The sequence below is a fragment of the Magnolia sinica genome, chromosome 3 (genome assembly GCF_029962835.1).
Source record: "Magnolia sinica isolate HGM2019 chromosome 3, MsV1, whole genome shotgun sequence".
Classification (NCBI taxonomy): domain Eukaryota; kingdom Viridiplantae; phylum Streptophyta; class Magnoliopsida; order Magnoliales; family Magnoliaceae; genus Magnolia; species Magnolia sinica.
Window position 1 is genome coordinate 116,074,325 of NC_080575.1, and position 19,022 is coordinate 116,093,346.

Here is a 19,022-nt window from a genome sequence, read left to right on the forward strand (position 1 = left end):
TGGATTACCAATCGTGGCCCACTTCTTAGAACTAAAGGTTGTGTATGCTACGAAAAGATATGTACCCGGTATCATAAGATTCTTCGGGCTGCAGCTCAATATGAATAATTCTTCAGGCTACCAAAACAGGCCCTACCTATAATTCAGATCTACCTTTATATTCAAGTTTCTAATTTTTTTAATTAATTTATAATATATATAAATTTCAATATTTTATTTCCAGCTTAGATTATCTGGATAATACTGTAAGAAAAATGTCAAAATCTGAAAATCTCCCAAGAATCTTAAGCCTAGAAGACTGTCCTTTTTTTTTTTTTTTTTTAGGCACGCACTGTAGTGGGATTTCACTACCTATACTCAAACCCTTGACCGGGTGTTGAAGCTACTGCGAGTCTACCACCGGAGGAAGAGTAAGGATCCAAAGACTTACTATGGTTTAATAACAGAACCACAGTCCACATTCAAAGTGCAGTTGTACCCACCCGTATAAGTGGATGGCCCCATTTTTCAGGGTAAGGAACAACCAAGAAAAAGCCCATCGGATGGACTGCCTAGATCTCTCACACATGTGCCACTCAGTGCATGGCACTCGCATAAAATGTTCCCGGAAGGAAAACATATGCTTCCTAATTTACGGAGGAGGGATTGGAAAAAAAGGAAAAAAAAAAAATCACTGAACCACCTGCAAATTTGTACACGAGCTCAACAATAAAGGGTGGCGTAGGAATCCTCCGCCCCCCCTACAATGTGGTAAAAGGACAAAACCAAGGGATGGAATAGACAATGACGGATGCAACACGAGCGACGCCCGTGCGTACGTCGCTAGCGCTTCATGGTTGGATTCTCCAGACCCCTGTTGATCCATACGGATCTTCTCAACGGACGGTTAGATTCTCGCCAACTACTCCGAGTCACTGTCCATACTTTCCATGCCTTTTAACCCTCTTCGCTTCTGCAGAAACCATGAACCCAATATCAATCATAAAAGAAAAAAAGAAGAAAAAAACAAAATACCACAAGTCTACACAATACGGAATCAATTGGTGAGTAATCCAATTAGACTATGGTGATTATCCTAACCATTGAATCGTTGGCCATCAAGATGGAAAGTAATAACGAAAACGGTTTGGCCCAAATAATCATTGGATAACACTCCATCCTAATGGGCCCACAGTTTAGATGGACCGGATTGTTTAAATGCAAGCCACATGCACTGAGTCAACCGAAATCTATCCGACATGAAGCACTTCGGCAGTGAATGAATATCACCACAGTCCATCCAAGATCATTAGACCCCAAAGATGATAGGAACGAGCGGCCCACTTCCCATCATGAACACCTGATAATCGATACCATTAGTTTCGCACCAACAAATCTCATTAAAATTACTATCCTAAGGGGAAGAAAGCTATACAGAAATCATCCTGGTCCACTTATCAAGTGGGTGACCCCCATATAGAAAGAATGGACAGTTCAGAAAACTTGCCAATGGTCCACCATACAACATAAAATGCATGGGCCACCGATATGATGTTTGCACATGGACATCTCTGCGGCTTGGAGCCGACACTTGCAAGGTTGGAAAGAGTGCTGCGTGTAAGTGACAGGAGCAAAGGGGGCGTGGGGCTCGCAAACCTCATATTTTGGGGCCCAAGATAATGGGTGCCACCATCTATTATTATACATAAATCTCGGGACCCATTTGAAAAGCTGAGAGGCTCGCATTCCGCCCAGTGTCACGAATGCTGTTCTGCTAGAAATATCATAAGAAATTATTTGCAAAGATTGAAAAAGATCTCATCCACCGTACATGCAGCATGCATGTAGATCCAGACGGTACACGCATGGGTCCATTCGTGGATGGACCATAGCTCGAAAGGTCACAGAGATCAGACAATCTGGACCATCTAATTTAGGCCCTTGAATTTCAACTCCCTTTTTAACTGCTGATTTGATGGGCCACCAATGGAAAGATAATTCGATTGGATCATTGCTTAAAGAAGTGGACCACTTTATCTTATCAAGAAAAAACGGCAAAATCAAAATTTTAATTAGGTATCATCTTCATCCTGGTACACCTCATCACCAATAATAGTTGGTAAGGGGATCCACTTCATTACACCTTCACAAGTTGGGGGCCCACTTCTTATTTTGGATTTTATTTCAATGCAGACAGGAAGAGTATAAATACAAAGATGGCGTGAATGACACACTATCATACACCATTAAAAAAAATGTAGAGAAATCAGAAGAAAGAAAAATAAATACATAAAAAATGTGACTCTGTTTCCCATTTGTGAAAGAATTCTACAGGTTTAAAGATGTGAATAGAAAAGAAAACAACAAAAAAAAAAAAAAAACACTGAAGGGGTTGAAAGAAAGCAAAGATGGCCGAGGAAAGAAAGCTCGAGACGAGACTGTCGGCAGCAGGCGAAGAAAGAGATCAGTCACCAATAAATGACAGGCTTCAGGCAAAGAGAGTACCCACTGCAAACCTCAAGTCAATGAGAATCAAAAGGGAAAGGCGAATAAAAAGAGATGGAGTTCTCTCTGAGGAAAAACTTGAAAATCATGTATGAATTCGAATCGATGAAGATCAGAAAACAAAATTTGTGTGCATGTAAAATACAAATAATTAATTAGGTCACTACTATTTCAAAAATAACTCTTCCATTTCTTTTTTCATTGTAGGAAACTAAATCTTTTTACTTTTTTTTTTCGATTGATTGATAAAGAGAACTAATTTTCAAAGAAAGACAGAGAATCCCCCGATAAAAACAAGAGAAACATTTCACAACAATGGTTCAGATTCACCCATGAAATTCTGAAACAATTACAGAATCCGGCACCTGAAATTCCAGGTGACCCTTCTCACTCCACACAGATCTACATTGAAATGACATGTTATTTTAATAATGACCAACGTACCCTCGAAAGATGCTTCTAGTTCCAGGGACAGGTATGCCATTTCCAAAATAGCATCCTCAGAAATGCAAGAGTTTTCTTCACAGGTATTAAAGGTAAGGAGAAGAAAAGGTACCTACCTTCTTCACGCATTTCTTCTCCCTGACTTCGTACCGACCCCTCGACAGATCAGATAGCCACATCCCAGGAAAGCAGTACTGCCCAAAACCACATCAAAGAAGAAGAAGAAAAAAGGATATGAGAAAAATACCCAGGAAGTTAGAAAAATATATAGAAGACTGGTAAAATCTCAAGAAAGGAAAATGCCTTCTTCTTCCAGTTTGTTGTTTTTCTATGATTTTATATATAGATTATACCTGGAGGGCCCTATCCACGTTTTTTGCCCTTTTCTTAGGCCTCTGGGGGAGCTTTGTGCCCTTCATAATGAGGAAATCGTCTTCTTTTTCTTTCCTTGACAGGGAGATGTATATCCTGGGCCACTCGAAAATATCAAAATTCAGCTTCTCCCCGGTGGCACCTGGTTCCGGTTCCGACTGAGGCGTGGATTCGATTTTCATGGGGTTGGCTTGCGTCACAGATCCATTCGGCTTCTCCTTGAGAGCGGTCATAGACGAAGCAGCTGTTTTATCGGGCTTGCCGGGTGATGGAGGAGATCGAGACCACTTATCCGTGGAACGAGAATTAATACGGGCGTTGCTGGGTGGGGGCCCATTTCCAGGACCCGATTGCTCTTCTAAGCCCCTGATCATGGTAAGAGGAATATGAGAAGGTGGTGATTGCAAGGTAGAAAGGACCAATGACCTTGATCCGGTTGAGTTTTTACAGGGTGATTATAAAAGCAAAGGTTCGCTACAGAAGCAAAAAGGCAGAAACAGAGGGGAACAAGTGACCATAGATCTTTCACACCACTTAAATAAAATATAAAAAAGCATATAACTCACAAAGATTGTTTTTACTAGGTTGAAAGAGAAAGGAGAAATTCATAACATACAATTTTCCGGTAAAAGCAAAAGGGGAAAGAATTTCAAAGAAGACAAAATAAAAAGGCAAGGATTTGTGAAATATCTCTATATCACAATACAAGGCAGAGATTGGAAAACCAAATAGTTATTTCAAGTTCAACAACTGGGGGAGGAAAAAAAATTCAAGGTGGCCACACAGTGACATAGGCTGAATTCAAGATATTAATGCTTTGCCTATAACAAGATAGGGAAAAAAAAAAAAAGTAGGAAAGAAAGAAAGAAACCAGGGAAATAAGTTTCTACCAGTAAACCACAGTAAAAGCAAAAGGAGAAAAGGGAAAAAGAAACACCATGACTTCAAGATGTATTTTAGTTACGTATTAGTAAAAGCTTGGCTAATAGGAAATTTTACTTGCCAATTAGGATTTGATAAAAAAAGAAAAAGATATTATAAACTCAATCAAAACAAGAAAAGGAACAGACATAACATAAAAAAAATATAAAAAACAAAAAATAATAATAATAAAGAACATCTAAAATATGTCATTTCCACTTAAAAAAAAAAAAACAGAAGCAAGAAAAATGGCTAAACAGACCTCGTATACTGCAAGTTGCAAAGAGTTAGCTACCCACAAGCAAATAAAGAAAAAGTAAGAATGCTAGAACTATATACTACAGGAGACGCGTACACAGATCTATAACAATGTGATTTTACTATGGATAAAATAAACCACAGTCATTGAAATCCCATCAATACCAAAAAAAAAAAAAAAACGTTACTCAGAACATGAAGAAGAGCCAAAAATAAAAAACAGAAAAAAAAAGAAGAAGAATTCAGGGGTAAAAACAAAGGACTAAACAAGCGTGGCAGAAAAAAGGATTCCAAAAACATCTCTATGACTACCTCTCCAGAGATCAACATTGCAAAAGCTACTTCCCACCCAAAAATCAGATTAAGACAAATCTCTAAACCAAGAACATATACAATCAGGAACGGCTCATCCATTTAGTGGAAAAAAAGGAAGAAGAAGGTCAGTTATAGAAAAACAGGTTGAACTTATCACACAAGGACAGCACAAATCATCTCAATCAAATCCAGGACACAGAGATGGAGAAGGCAAAGCAAAAGAGAACAAGATGTTGCAGACCTGCTCGGCAGAGATCCTGTAGGCTCACGGACGGGCATACAAGGTCTCAGATTCGCGCCCCGGCTGTAAGGAGTAGTACAGGGCGGATGCATGGCGGTGGCCAGCTTCTCCACCCTTGATACCACTCTCCTATGGATCTTGGCTCCTTGCCTTGCCTGAACCGACGACTCATCCGTCACCAACCGGTTATCAGCCCGTGACCCTCGCGATCTCTTGTTCTGACCCCACTGCAACAGAACGTCCCCGACCGGGCCGCTCTCATGGTTATTCGGGCTCTTCACGTCTGTGTGATTTTCGGGTTGCGGAGAATGGGGAATAGCGAATTGTGAGAAGTTCTGGTCTTGGCTGGTAGATGGGGCGGTTCCAGGCCGGAATCTCAGGGCCTTCCCTTCGAAGCCATTGCTGTAGTTTAGGATTCTCCTGCTGTCACCGTCGTCTTCCTTACATGTTCGGAGATTAGGTTTTCTTCCATTACTTAATGGAAGATAATCCGGGCTTACTCTCTGGTATCTGCAACAGAGAGGGAAGCTGGGTTAGCAGATCACAAGTTAGCAAGTAATATCAATGGCTAAATGCAAAGATCTGCGAAAATCATAGGCGACTCGGTAAAAAGATGAATATAACAAATCAAAGATAATCTCATTATCATGCATACATCAATTCCAAAACAGAAACAAAAAGATAATGAAGAAAATTAAAAACCAGAACCAAAAAAAAACCACATTTCTCATAGTTCTACAAGACGAGAACATGAGACCTTTAGAGCATCAAAGACAGGAGCTGAAGCCCCTCCACTTGAGAAAGCCACCTTCATTCAATAAAGAGATTAGAGCAGATGACGTTTTCTTTCTAATTTTCCTCTTTTTGCCAGAAACCCTATAAACACAAATAAGTTTCTGGCTTTTACACTAGAAAAGAAAAAAAAGAAAAAAATCATCTGCTCATTTACAAGACATGGAATTCATGGTTCCAGTGTTGAAAACCCAACGACGGCAATTTCATCTGTCGCCATGGAAGACAGGCCGCCATGAGATAGGTCTCTTATCGGAACCGCACAGCAATACCGTCTGGGTGTCCCTTTCACCTCAAAAAATAAGTATATTTCAGAGCCTAAGAGATCAAAGCAGTCATATGACGGTAAAACCCATCAAAGGACTGCAATTTCCACGGCAACAGAAAACGACCTCCTTCATTTTCTCTGCAAACAGACCAAATTCCATGATTTCAACTTCTAAAAGATCCTGTAAACGCAAGAGCGCAGAAAAGAGAAAGGATATGAATCTAAAAAGAGTCCTCTCCTCGTAAATCCAGAGATTCTTCTAAAGTACAGAGAGTCAAGATGACTGGTTAAACATAGCTTCATCATCGCCAGATGAACAAGCGAAAAATAAAAATAAAAATACAAGGATCAACACATTCCAAAGACTAATGCAGAATTCAAAACTTTCTTCGACAGAAATGATATCTTACGATTTCCTTCCCAAGATTCAATGAAAAGCCAGAAAAGATGGTTTATAACTGCCTAAAAACGCCAATAAGAAAAAACACACACCCACACACACAAATCTTTGGCATCACTGCTCTCTTCTACTGGAATTAATTACAACCACGTAAATTAGATAAAAGAAACCATAACTCTCCTTCACAGAAACCAGCAGATTGTCTCCACAGACAGTCTAAGACTCATCGATTTCACCCATTTCAGGAACAAAGACCGGCAATTCCCATCCAATTTAGGAAACAATAAGCTATGTGGAAAACTAGATTACAAAGATAAACGATGAGATTCGAAGCTCTGCTTCACCAGAGAACATTCGATTCATCTTGTAGAAGCTGTCCTGATAAAATCTACAGAGGCTTTCAGAGAACATAAAAAAGTGAAGCTTTGCTTCGACGAAATCTACAGATATTCTCCAATGAGAGACTATAACTGGCGATTAGTAGACCAGACATTCAAATCAACCGCAACAGCTCCTTTGCTGAAATGAACTGATAAACAGAAATCGACAGAATCGCCTGATAAGACCTTCTCCTGCGATATGCAGCCGCAGACAGTCGACCGATCGACGAAAGCAGCAGTTTCGCTGGTATAAGCAGATATGCTCTACAGCAAGATCAAGACAGGATCTTTCGCAGGAGATCGGTGAAGATCGCAGGAAATCGACAGTAATCGTCGAGGAACTTCCAGCAGGCATGTGATTCGTCGGAGCAATTGAAAACGCTGGAAATCAGGCGAAAATGCTGAAAAGCAGAGATCTTTCAAAGGGGAATGGGAGTAGAACGTCCGTTTCTTGAAAATCCGCTCCTTCTGCGATGGAATGGATCGGACGCCCTCCATGAACCAAGGAAAATGAAAAATCCTCAATCTAGAGAGAGACAGAGAGACAGAGAGACAGAGAGAAACAGAGAGAGGATTGAAGTTATTCCGATTTTCTTTGGTATTTTGATATTCTCGAGGAAGACTGCGAACCTCATCATGTTCAACGCCGAATGGAATCGTGAAACCGAGCAACGATCGTTGTCTCGAGAAAAGGTGTGGGAATCGGCACGAATGCCGCAAATCGCATAGTTTTTCAAGAACAAAGCATCAATGGCGTCGGCTCCGTTCTTTCGAAGAAGAGAAGAAAACCAGCGTCGGCTCCGTTCTTTCGAAGAAGAGAAGCAAAACCAGAGGCGGAGAGAAGGAGGGAGAGGGAGAGGGAGAGGGAAGACGAAGATAGTGAGTTTCAGAAATGGGGTGAATTAGTGTCTTTTATTGAGCAAAATTGTCTATAATACCCCTATTCCTCGTCGGAATACCTGAATTGCCCCTGCAACTTTTGTTCCAGACTCCTTGCGCAGCACCGTACTCGCTCGCTGGTGGGTCTGTGGATCCAGACCGTCGGTTTCCTTTGAAAACATACCATTCGGACGATAACAGCCTTCAATATGTGTCCCGCAAATGTACGGTAGGAATGGACCTGGTTGACAGTTAAACCATCCGTAAAAGTGACGTTGGTATGACCCTGTTAGAGCCTGTTTGGCTTTCGGGGAATGCATTCTCAGATAATGTCACTTCCTTGCTTCATACCATGCGCCTAGAGAAACATGAGTAAAGGCCGGTTTGGGAGCGTGGATTTAGAACCCCCGGGATTACAAACCCATTAGATTTGCAATGGCCAGTGCGTTTGGCACCCTCGGGTGTGAATCACCGGTGATCAAAAGTACCTATGCATATATACTTACAGGGGTTTGAATTTAATTACTAAATTAACTTTAATATCTCTAATTAGTGATATGTAAATTTTGCGGCAACGGTTGTGATATGCTTTGCCCGAAAATGATGAAATTCGAAGTCTCGAACGGGTCGCAAGCACAAGATCATGTCTGAGTGACTAATCAACAATTTTTAATCGTTGATTTACATGGACAATGTTTAGACAGTGCTCGGCAATGTTTGGACGATGCTAATCATCATTAGTGGGTCATATGCCCAATAGAATGATAGTGTATAGTGACACACATGTTACCGGTAATGCAACTGTTGAAATGATTTTTAAGTGTAATCCAAGCTCTCACGGTGGATTACAAACCCCCACAAAGAAGGGATGGGAAACCCCTGGATTTGAACCCCCGTTGCTTTATGCTGCCGACCAACTTGGGGATTTGAAACCCCCTCAAATCCCCTCCTATCCCCTCCAATCCATGGTGCCAAATGATCCCTAAGGGCCTGTTTGGGAGCATGGATTTGGAACCCCCTTGGACTTGGAACCCCAAGATTGGAAACCCACTAGATTGGTAATCCTCCCAGTGTGTCTGCACCCTTAAGTGTAAATCAACTTTAATTCAAAAATACCCATGCATGGTATAATTGGTTTGAATTTAATTACTAAATCAACTTTAATATCTCTAATTAGTGAGATATATAATTATCGACACTATGGTTGTGAATAGCCTGCTTAAATATGTGCTTTGCCTGAAAATGATTAAATTCCAAGTCTCGGATGGACCGCAAGCACGAGATCATGTCTGAGTGACTAACCAACGATTTTTAATCGTTGATTAATATGGACAATGTTTGGACGGTGCTGGACAATATTTGGATGATGCTTATTTACATAGACAATGTTTGGACGATGTTGATCATCATTAGTGGGCCATGTGCCCAATAGAATGATAGTGTATAGTGACACATGTTACACCTGTAACTATTGAAATGATTTGAGGTGTAATCCAAGCTCTCACCATGGATTGTAAACCCCCTCAAAGAGGGGATTAGAAACCCCCTGGATTTGAAACCCCCAGTTACTTAATGCTGTCAAACAACTAAGGGGATTTGAAACCCCCTCCAATCCATGGTGCCAAATGACCCCTAAAGATAATAGTAATGAAAAAAAAAAAAAGCAGCCACCAAACACATCCTTAATAATCCAACCATGCATCACACAAGTTGTGTTAGTTGCAAGGCCTCAACTGAGAGGACGCGAATTGCGTCCTATGCCGTCCATCCCCTCTCTTAGATTATTTTAAGGTATTTGCATAAAAGTGAGACAGACCCAACGCTCAAGTGGACTACACCACAGATTACTCTTGCATTTAATGCAACTTACGTTTCATGCTTTGTGCATCTAATGCAGCCAAGCTTATTATTTGGTGTGGCCCATTTGAGCATTGTATCTACCTATTTTTCATGTACATACCTTAAAATGATCTAAGAGAAGGGATGAATGGTATAGATAAATAGATAAATCATAGCGGGCCTACCCAAAGAACTACCCGTTCGTGCTAGAGATGGGTAGGGGAAGGATGCAATCCACCAAATGGCCAAGGTTTAAACTAACCATTTAAGGGGTCATTTGGCACCATGGATTGGAGGGGATTTGAGGGGGTTTCAAATCCCCTTGTTGTTTGGCAGCATAAAGTAACCGAGGGTTTCAAATCCAGGGGGTTTCCAATCCCCTCCTTGAGGGAGTTTGTAATCCAAGGTGAGAGCTTGGATTACACCTAAAATCATTTCAATAGTTGCAGGTGTAACATGTGTGTCACTATACACTATCATTCTATTGGGCACATGTTGGTTAGTCACTCAGGCATGATTTTGTGCTTGTGGCCCATCTGAGACTTGGAATTTCATCATTTTCGGGCAAAGCATATATTTTAACAGGCTTATCACAACCATTGTGTCAAAATTACATATCTCACTAATTAGAGATATTAAAGTTGATTTAGTAATTAAATTCAAACCACTGTAAATATACCATGGATAGGTACTTTTTGATTAAAGTTGATTCACACCCCAGGGTGCCAAACACACTGGGAGGATTGCAAATCAAGGAGGTTTCTAATCCTGGGGGTTCCGAATCCACACTCCCAAACAAGCCCTAATGGTTCCAATTTATGGATTCAAATAGTTGAAAAATCTCTCATTTAACAATTATAGCCATCCAACAAACGATCTTACCAGCCATTTGGATTCAATTAAAATTGTGTGGGCAAGGGCTATGCATGGACACATTTGGATTCAAGTAAAGTTGTGCAACAAGGGCTATGCATAGACACTTAGTCATGAATAATTATCCTGTTCTTTATTTGTCAAACACTTCAGAGTATAAGGATGCCTAACAGGGATTATAGCACATTGACACATACATATTAACATATGTTTAAAAATTTTTAGGTGCTTGAGGATTTATCATTACAAATGTTCACATGTGCGGTGCTTGAAGTTGAAAGATCACACACAACACATTTGGAACATGTAGTATATATATCCACAAATGAGTATGTTCGTCATGTGCTCTGAACAAGGGATAAGTGCCTAGACGTTGTGCATAAACAAAGTTAACAAATCATAGACAAGTATTTTATCTGAATCCTTGTCAATAATATAATTGTGCTTAAATTAAAATAAGCCTTTTAGGTATAACAAATTTAGAAAAAAAAGAGTGAGGGATGAAAACAGCTAGTATAGTCATGTCTATCTAGAAAGCAGGATGTATTAGATGGGCATTTCAGATCCACTAACCATATTTTAGGTACTGTGTGATAATTGACGGTTGCGAGCTTTCTCATACTTAGCTTTGCATATCATGAATTACATAAGTAGAAATAAGCTACACCCACAACAATTGGACTAGCCCTACAGTCACCATTCAAATCTTCTCTCACATTTATTTTTCATATTAACAGAAGTTGGCAATGGGCTTGGCTAGGGTTAGCCCTAGCTCGGCTTTGATTCTCCAAGCCTTAGGCCTAATTGGGCTTAAAGAGGCTTTAGCCTTATAATGAAAAGAGTGAAATGATTGCGACAAGTCACATTGTGTAAACTGTCCAAGTTATTGAAAGATAATCCATGATCTAAGTGTGCTTTGTAAATTACATGTAAGTTGAGAATTGCTCACAAACATTTTCAATTTTCCATTTCTTTTGTACAACAATGGCCTACTTGATGAATGGACTGAACCAATGGACCAGGTTGGGCCATTCATCATTAGCTTAGGCCTAACTTGACAAGAGGCATAGATTCAAAGCCCAACCAACCCCTCAAGCCAAGTTTAACGGTCCAAGCCTTAGCTTGGGGGCTAAGGTTGGTAATGAATTTTCATTTACTTGATCACCTAACATATTAGATTGTGAAAATCGGATACCAATAGAGGATTTTTTTCTTGATTACTCGACTTTTGTTAAGGGTCAAATATTGCATATTATCTCTCATTTATATCTTGACTTTATGAACATGATAATGCTTAATGTTTTATTTTACTCATGTTTGTGTTGCAAGGTGAATTTAAGAGCTTGAATTGAACACAATACTAAAAGTATGGATTTGATACTCAAGAACCACCAAGGCAAGGGATGGATCTTAAGAGACTAAGATTGATGAATTCATATGCCAAAGATTCAAGAAAATCAAGTGAGAAAAGAAGAGAATCAAAGATTTGAAGTGAAGAAAACGAATCCTGAAATCGTCCTGAAAAAGCATATTCTTAAACTCTGGGTCATTTTGTGAAATTGTGCAGAGTGAAGTCGATTTTGAGAAACTGCTCAAAGTAAAGTTTATTTTAATAAATTGCATAAATTTGAAGCGATTTCTAGAGTTTTTCAACTAGGTGCAAAAGTTGGTGTTGCACAACTATAAATAGGAGTCCTCAGGGCATCTTCTAGGGTTTAAAGAGTAGAGCAAAAAGGTGGAGAAGCTGTCACCAAGAGTTTTTCTTCTTCTTCGTTGGTTGTATTCATGCTTTCTTCTAAGGTTTTAGATCTAATCATGTCTATGATTGGCTAAACCTCTTAGCCAAGGCTGAGAGGTGAAGCTTGTAACATAATGAAATGTTTCTATTGCTTTGATTCATGTTTATGTTGAACTCCATGAATTCTAATTTGATATTTAAGGAATACTTTCAGTTTTTAATAGTTTATTGTGACTCAAATTACAGTAGATCTGCAATAACTTTGAGTATCTTCTTTTCTTGATCTGAGATTGTGAAATTAGTAAGTCCTGTTGTTCACTATCATTCCTTGGGCATGGTAGGGTGATGGAATCCTTCATAATCTTCACAATTCTCCTGCTTTGAGATTATGAGATCGTTAAATCTTGTTGTTTGCCATTGTCTCCTGGGCATGGTTTGGTGATGGAATCTCTGTCAATTATCATAGTTCTCCTTCACTGAGAATTAAGTCAATGGACGTTCAGATTTGGTTTTATTGATATATTTTCCAATTGGATAGGATATGACTCCAATTCTAATTGTGTTACTTGAATCAAGCAAGAGGGCTCCCTGATCACCACAAGTGGATCCTTGGCACCTTAGTTTTCACTTTTAAATTCTTAGTTTTAATTACTTTATTCATAATTATTCTCTTAAATACTTTAGAATTAGTTTCACATCTTCTTCTAGTTCTACTTCTAGTTAATTTCAGAAACGTATAAGTTTTAGTCCCTGTGGATTCGACCTCAGTTTTACCGAGATTATTACTACATCGCGTCCCTACACTTGGGGTTGTAAACAAGTTTTTGGTACCGTTGCCGGGGATTAATGGTTGCATTTTTTGCATTTGATTAGTTTTAGAATTAGGTTAAAATTAAGATTTTTCTACTTTCTATTTTTAGGTTAGGTTTTTTTCAGAATTATTTTAGAAACTAACTTAGCTTTTTATTTCTAGGTTTAGGAACTTTCATTTTTGTTTTTAGAAACTAATTTACTTTCTAATTTTAGGATAGAAACTTTCCTAATACGCTTTTAGAAACTAATTTTTTATTTTTTAGAAACTTTCCTAATTCATTTTTAGAAACTAATTTTCTTTCATTTTTCTGTTTTTAAAAACTAACTTTCTTTCTATTTTTAGAAACTTTCCTTTTTCTTTTTTTTAGAAACTAGGTTACTTTCTTAGTTCTCTTTTAGAAACTAACTTACTTTTTTTTTAAATCGAAACTTTCCTTTTTTTTCTTCTTTTTTTTAAGAAACTAATTCTATTTCCTTTTTCTTTTGCAAGATTCCAATATAGAAACATATAATTTGGTAACTTCTTTCTATTTCTAGATTTCTATTTTCCTCTTTCTTTTTAGGTTTAGGTTAGATTCTAAAATTATGGGCTGAGAGCATTTCATGTCCAAGTGGGTCCGTAATAACACTCGATGTCTCTTAAGTGAAGGAAGATTGGTTGAAGGGTTATCTATCTATCATAGGATTAAACACTACTCGAGATACCACTCGAGATCCACAAAGTTAATTGAAGTGATGGCTGCTGATCAATTGGTCAATCAACCTTCAAATCCACCTCAACCTAGGGTTGAGGAAATCTAGGATGAGAATGAGGTGCATTAAGCACCCCCACCTTGTACTTTACGTGATTATTTACGACCGGTGAGGGTGAGCACACTCTCATACATGATTTTTTTCAGAAAATACGTGACATACGAATATCAAGTCGGGAGTGATCCAACTATATCCAAAATTTCATGGACTTGAATTTGAAAATCCATATCTACACTTGAAAGAGTTTGATGAGATAATAGCCACTTTATACTTTCCTAATGTGTCTAAGGACACGGTTAGGTTGAAACTCTTTCCCTTCTCCTTAAAAGAAAAGGCCAAGACGTGGTTGCACTCACTATGTCCACGATCAATTGATAGATGGAATGACATGACAAGGGAGTTCATTAAGAAAATTTTCCCCTATCATAAGATGAATAACCTTAGAAAGTCAATCATAAACTTCGCCCAAAAGGAAGATGAAATATTCTTCCAATGTTGGGAGCAGTTCAAAGATCTTGTCAGTTTATGCCCACAACATGGTTTTGAAACGTGACACATCACAAATTTCTTCTACGATGGACTGACATCTTCCATGCGCCAATTGGTCGAGATGATGTGCAATAGGGAATTCATGAACAAAGATGTCAATGACGTGTGGGATTATTTAGACAGATTTGCTGAAAACACATAATCAGGGACATCTCTTCAAAAACTACCACTTCTAAGCTTATTAAATCAAAGGAAAGGGGAGGAATGTGTGCTTTAAAAGAAGAAGATGACTTGAGTGCAAGGGTGACCAATCTCACAAGAAGAGTCGAGGCCATGGAACTTTAGAAGGATAAGGCTAAGGAAGTAGTTTGCAGTATTTACACTTGCAATATACATTCAACTGAAAATTGTCCAACAATACCTGCTTTTCAAGAAATTCTAAATGAGCAGTCAAATACCGTGAACAAGTACCAAAAGACCTTTCAGTGGACCCACCTCAAATACATACAACCCCAGCTGGAGGAATGAACAAACTACTACTTCTTAAGGATTCCCTAACCAATTCCTTAATCAAGGGAACCTTCAAGAGGATCCGGTCTTAAAACACCTTCAAAATCAAGAGCTTTTCAATCAGAGTATATTGCAAGCCATTCAAGACCTTTCAAAGGCCATATAAGGGTGTGGGATAGAAATTTCGATTAGGGATAAAGGGATCTTTCCGGCCTAACCTCTCCACAACCTAAACCGAAATACAAAATGAGTGACCCAAGCTTTTCAAATCAATATGTGAAGCAATCTAAGTTTATCACCACTCTTAGGAGTGGTAAAATAATTGAGAAATCTATTTCGGTAAAGACTGAAAAGTCTAAGGACCCGGAAGAAGACATGAATGATAGACCTAGCATTGCCCCCCATGGGTTAGAACCGAAACTTCAAGGCAAGCTGATTTCTCTATTCCCTCAGCGGTTGATTGCACCAAAACCTCTATTAAACTCTCATGATATTTTAGAAGTGCTGAAGCAAGTGAAGGTCAACATTCCTCTACTGGATGCTATTAAACAAATCTCTTTATACGCTAAAATTTTGAAAGATCTATACACTACCAAGAGACGACAGACTATTCAACAAAGAATTTTATTGACAGAAAAAGTGAGTGCCATCCTCAAGTAAGATGTGCCACAAAAGTACAAAGACCCTAGTAGCCCAACGTACTTGTGTAATAGGAAACTATCGAATCACGCACACACTTCTTGACTTGGGGGTAAGTGTTAATCTGATTCCTTACTCGGTTTACTTACAATTGGGCCCAGGTGAATTAAAATCCACCCGGACCACACTACAACTTACTAATCAATCAGTTCGTGTACTGAGTGGGATAATTGAGGATATGTTGGTTTAGGTTGACAAATTCTACTACCCAGTAGATTTTATCGTCCTTGATACTCAACCCATCGTGGACATAAGCACTCAAATTCCTGTCATTCTTGGTCGCCCATTCCTTGTCACATCAAATGTAATTATTAATTGTAGGAATGGGGTGATGAGTTTATCTTTCGAAAATATGACATTGGAGCTCAATATCTTTTTCGATGTGAGCAAACAGGTAGAGGATGATGACGAGGTCTACAATATTAACATGATTGACTCATTCGTGGAAGATAGAACGCTCTGGACTCTATATTCTGACCCTCTTGAGATGTGTTTGGCCCACTCCCCTGATTTAGATGATGACATGATTAGGGAGAGGGATGACATGTTTAAAATCATGTTGGTACTTAAAGTTAACCGATTGAGGCCACAATTTGAAGATTTGCCCCAAATTGATATAATATCTCTACTGTCTAGCTTCAAGACACCAAAGCTTGACCTAAAACCTTTGCCCGTTGAGCTTGAATAAGTTTACTTAGGTCAAGAAGAGACATACCCGGTGGTGCTTTCATCCTACCTTGAGAAAAAATAGGAGAGTGTGCACATTTTTACTCTCGAAAAAGATAAATGAGTTATTAGGCTTATCATCACAGATCTCGATGTGATAAATGAACTCCTTCAACCGAATACTTCGACTCTTTAGAAGATTGCTTGGTGCGCTTGGTGAATTCAAATGATCCATTGATATAAGGCATAGTGGATGTCTTGTAAGACAATACCTCGGTAGTTGTTACTGACCGAGAGAACCCTCATTCTGAAGTCCTTCTTTCCATTGATCCTGAGTGTTTACCATCAAAGGAGAAGGAACTGAAAATTGAACCAAGGTCTGAAACTTTGGAATGTATTGAGATTACACCACCTACTGTGAATTTTTCTGAATTTCATCTACTTGTAGTCTCTGATTCACCATGTTGTACTAACTTCAAAACCTTTTCTATCACAGTTGAATCATATATACCTTGGACACCTCAGGAGTTTAAAAAGAAACTTTATGCTGAGGTCCATAAATTTCTTTAGACATTCATGCTCCAGGACATCCAAGCCTACTACAAAAAGGGATTTTGGATAATCTTGTTGAGAAAATTTCTGATAAATTTATCAACATACTGGCCGAAGGAAGAACTTGGATGCATGACTGAGTAGATTTCCTGTGCTTTCACAGCTGATGATTAAAATTTATTGCTTTTATATGATTTAGGACTAGGATAATTTGCTTTTCGATGTTTAGGATAGTTTGCTCATTGTCTGTTTGAGTCTTTTATGCCAACCCATCTTTGTACTGAGATCATTGGAAAAGCCTCAAAATTGCTTTTTTAGGTATTATCTTCCTATTACTTTCCTTTTTCTTTTCGTTGCCTCTTTTGCATTATATGCTTATTTCTTTTACATTAAAGACAATGTATATTTTAGGTTGGAGATGAGAGATTAGGTAAACTAATCAGTTATTTTCGTAGTCTTTGAGCAAAAATTACCTAAAATTTAAAAAAAAAAATTGAAGTTTAATATGCTTAATATTGATGATTTATATCTCTTAGATTCAGTTACTTGGAGATTTTAAAGTAAATTTGAATTATTAATCCATGATTAGGAGTTTTAAACATTGATCGAGTCATGATGTCATATGTCACATCTAGCTTTCACATTAAAACTTCAGTCAACATTGAATTATTAACTTGGTGATTATTTAGCATGAAATGAACCAACTTGGAGAATTTGTTCATCATGTTCGATGAGAAGAATTGAAAAAAAAAAAGCCCGGCTAAAAAATAGTTATCTTTGAAAAGGTCACCTATTAAAAATCTTTAAAAAGATTGACATAACGTGAAAGTTATCGATGAAAAAATTAAAAGGTAGAAGAATAAAAGAGGAAATTAAAAGATGAACTGTAAAGTAAGTTTCGGTTTAGGTTTTGGTTGTCCTGAATGCTCTTTTAACTATCCATGTTATCATGAAAGTGAAGAATTGAACCTTTGATCGTGATAAGTCTAGACTTCATTATACACCCATGGAACTCAATGTTTAGAATTGTTCTAATTGGAGGATTAATGCTTTGAATTTGATTATGAAACCTAGGTGTGCTAGAGTTTATGAGAAGGTAATGCACAAGATCGATGTATTTTAGAATTCTATTATCTAAATTGTTTTTTTAAAACCACTTGAGTTTATAGAAATTATCCTGTGGTTCTTGAAATATTTTTCGCATACTTTGCTTAAGACTATCAAAATGCTGGTTGAGGATTATGTTGAGGGTCAAATAGTGCATATTATCCCCCATTTATATCTTGATTTTATGAACATAATAATGCATAATGTTTTATTTTACTCATGTTTGTGTTGCAAGGTGAATTTAAGAGCTTGGATTGAAAAGGGTGCTAAAAGCATGGATTTGATGCTCGATAATCACCAAGGCAAGGGATGGATCTTAGAAAACCAAGATTGAAGAATTCACATGCTAAAGATCCAAGAAAACCAAGTGATCAATGAAGAGAATCAAAGATTTGAAGTGAAGAAAAGGAATCCTAAAATCATCCTAAAAAAGTATATTCTGAAACTCTGGTCATTTTGTGAAACTGTGCAGAGTGAAGCCTATTTTGAAAAACTGCACAGAGTGAAGTCTATTTTAAAAAACTACATAAATTTGAGGCAGTTTCTAGAGTTTCCTAACTAGATGTGAAAGTTGGTGTTGCACAACTATAAATACGAGTCCCCAGGGCATCACTGGGCATCTTCTAGGGTTTAAGGAGTGGAGCAAAAGGGTGGAGAAGCTTTCGCTAGGAGTTTTTCTTCTTCTTCTTTAGTTGTTTTTCATACTTTCTTCTAGGATTTTAGATCCAATCATGTCTATAATTGGCTAAACCTCTTAGTTAGGGCTAAGAGGTGAAGCTTGTAGCATGATGAGATGTTTCTATTGCTTTGATTCATGTTTATGTTGAACTCCATGGATTCTAATTTGATATTTAAGAAATACTTTCAGTTTTTAATGGTATATTGTGACTCAAATTATAGTAGATTTGTAATAGCTTTGAGTATCTTCTTTTCCTGATTTGAGATTGTGAAATTAGTAAGTCCTGTTGTTCACCATCGTCTCTTGGACATGGTAGGGTGATGGAATCCTTCCTAATCTTTAAAATTTTCTTGCTTTGAGATTATATGATTGCTAAATCTTGTTGTTTGCCATTGTTTCCTGGGAATGGTTTGGTGATGGAATCCCTGCCAATTATCATGGTTCTCCTTTATTGAAAATTAGGTCAATGGAAGTACAGATTTGGTTTTATTGATACATTTTCTAATTGGATAGGATAGGACTCCAATTCTAATTGTGTTACTTGAATCAA

The 19,022-nt window shown here is 38.1% G+C and overlaps 1 protein-coding gene and 1 non-coding gene across 2 annotated transcripts; both read right to left on the reverse strand.

Annotated features, from left to right (window-relative positions):
• Positions 1–645: 645 nt before the first annotated feature.
• LOC131240877 (uncharacterized) lies at positions 646–7,760 on the reverse strand. The gene is made up of 5 exons (XM_058239397.1): positions 7,506–7,760; positions 5,036–5,545; positions 3,282–3,666; positions 3,045–3,122; positions 646–952 (listed from the first exon to the last, which is right to left on the reverse strand). Exons 1-5 carry the CDS (start codon positions 7,511–7,513, stop codon positions 902–904), a joined length of 1,032 nt encoding a protein of 343 aa, XP_058095380.1. The 5' UTR covers positions 7,514–7,760; the 3' UTR covers positions 646–901.
• Positions 7,761–14,206: 6,446 nt separating this feature from the next.
• LOC131241672 (small nucleolar RNA R71) lies at positions 14,207–14,313 on the reverse strand. The gene has a single exon (XR_009169230.1). It is a non-coding gene; the product is annotated as a small nucleolar RNA R71 (small nucleolar RNA).
• Positions 14,314–19,022: the final 4,709 nt, after the last annotated feature.

Bases quoted from the DNA above. Each gene is read 5' to 3' on its own strand.
- LOC131240877 (XM_058239397.1), bottom strand. The intron at 3,123-3,281 runs GTATAATCTATA...GGTTTTGGGCAG, and splicing joins ACGTGGATAGGGCCCTCCAG to TACTGCTTTCCTGGGATGTG. The intron at 953-3,044 runs GTAGGTACCTTT...TGGTTTCTGCAG, and splicing joins AGAAGAAATGCGTGAAGAAG to AAGCGAAGAGGGTTAAAAGG.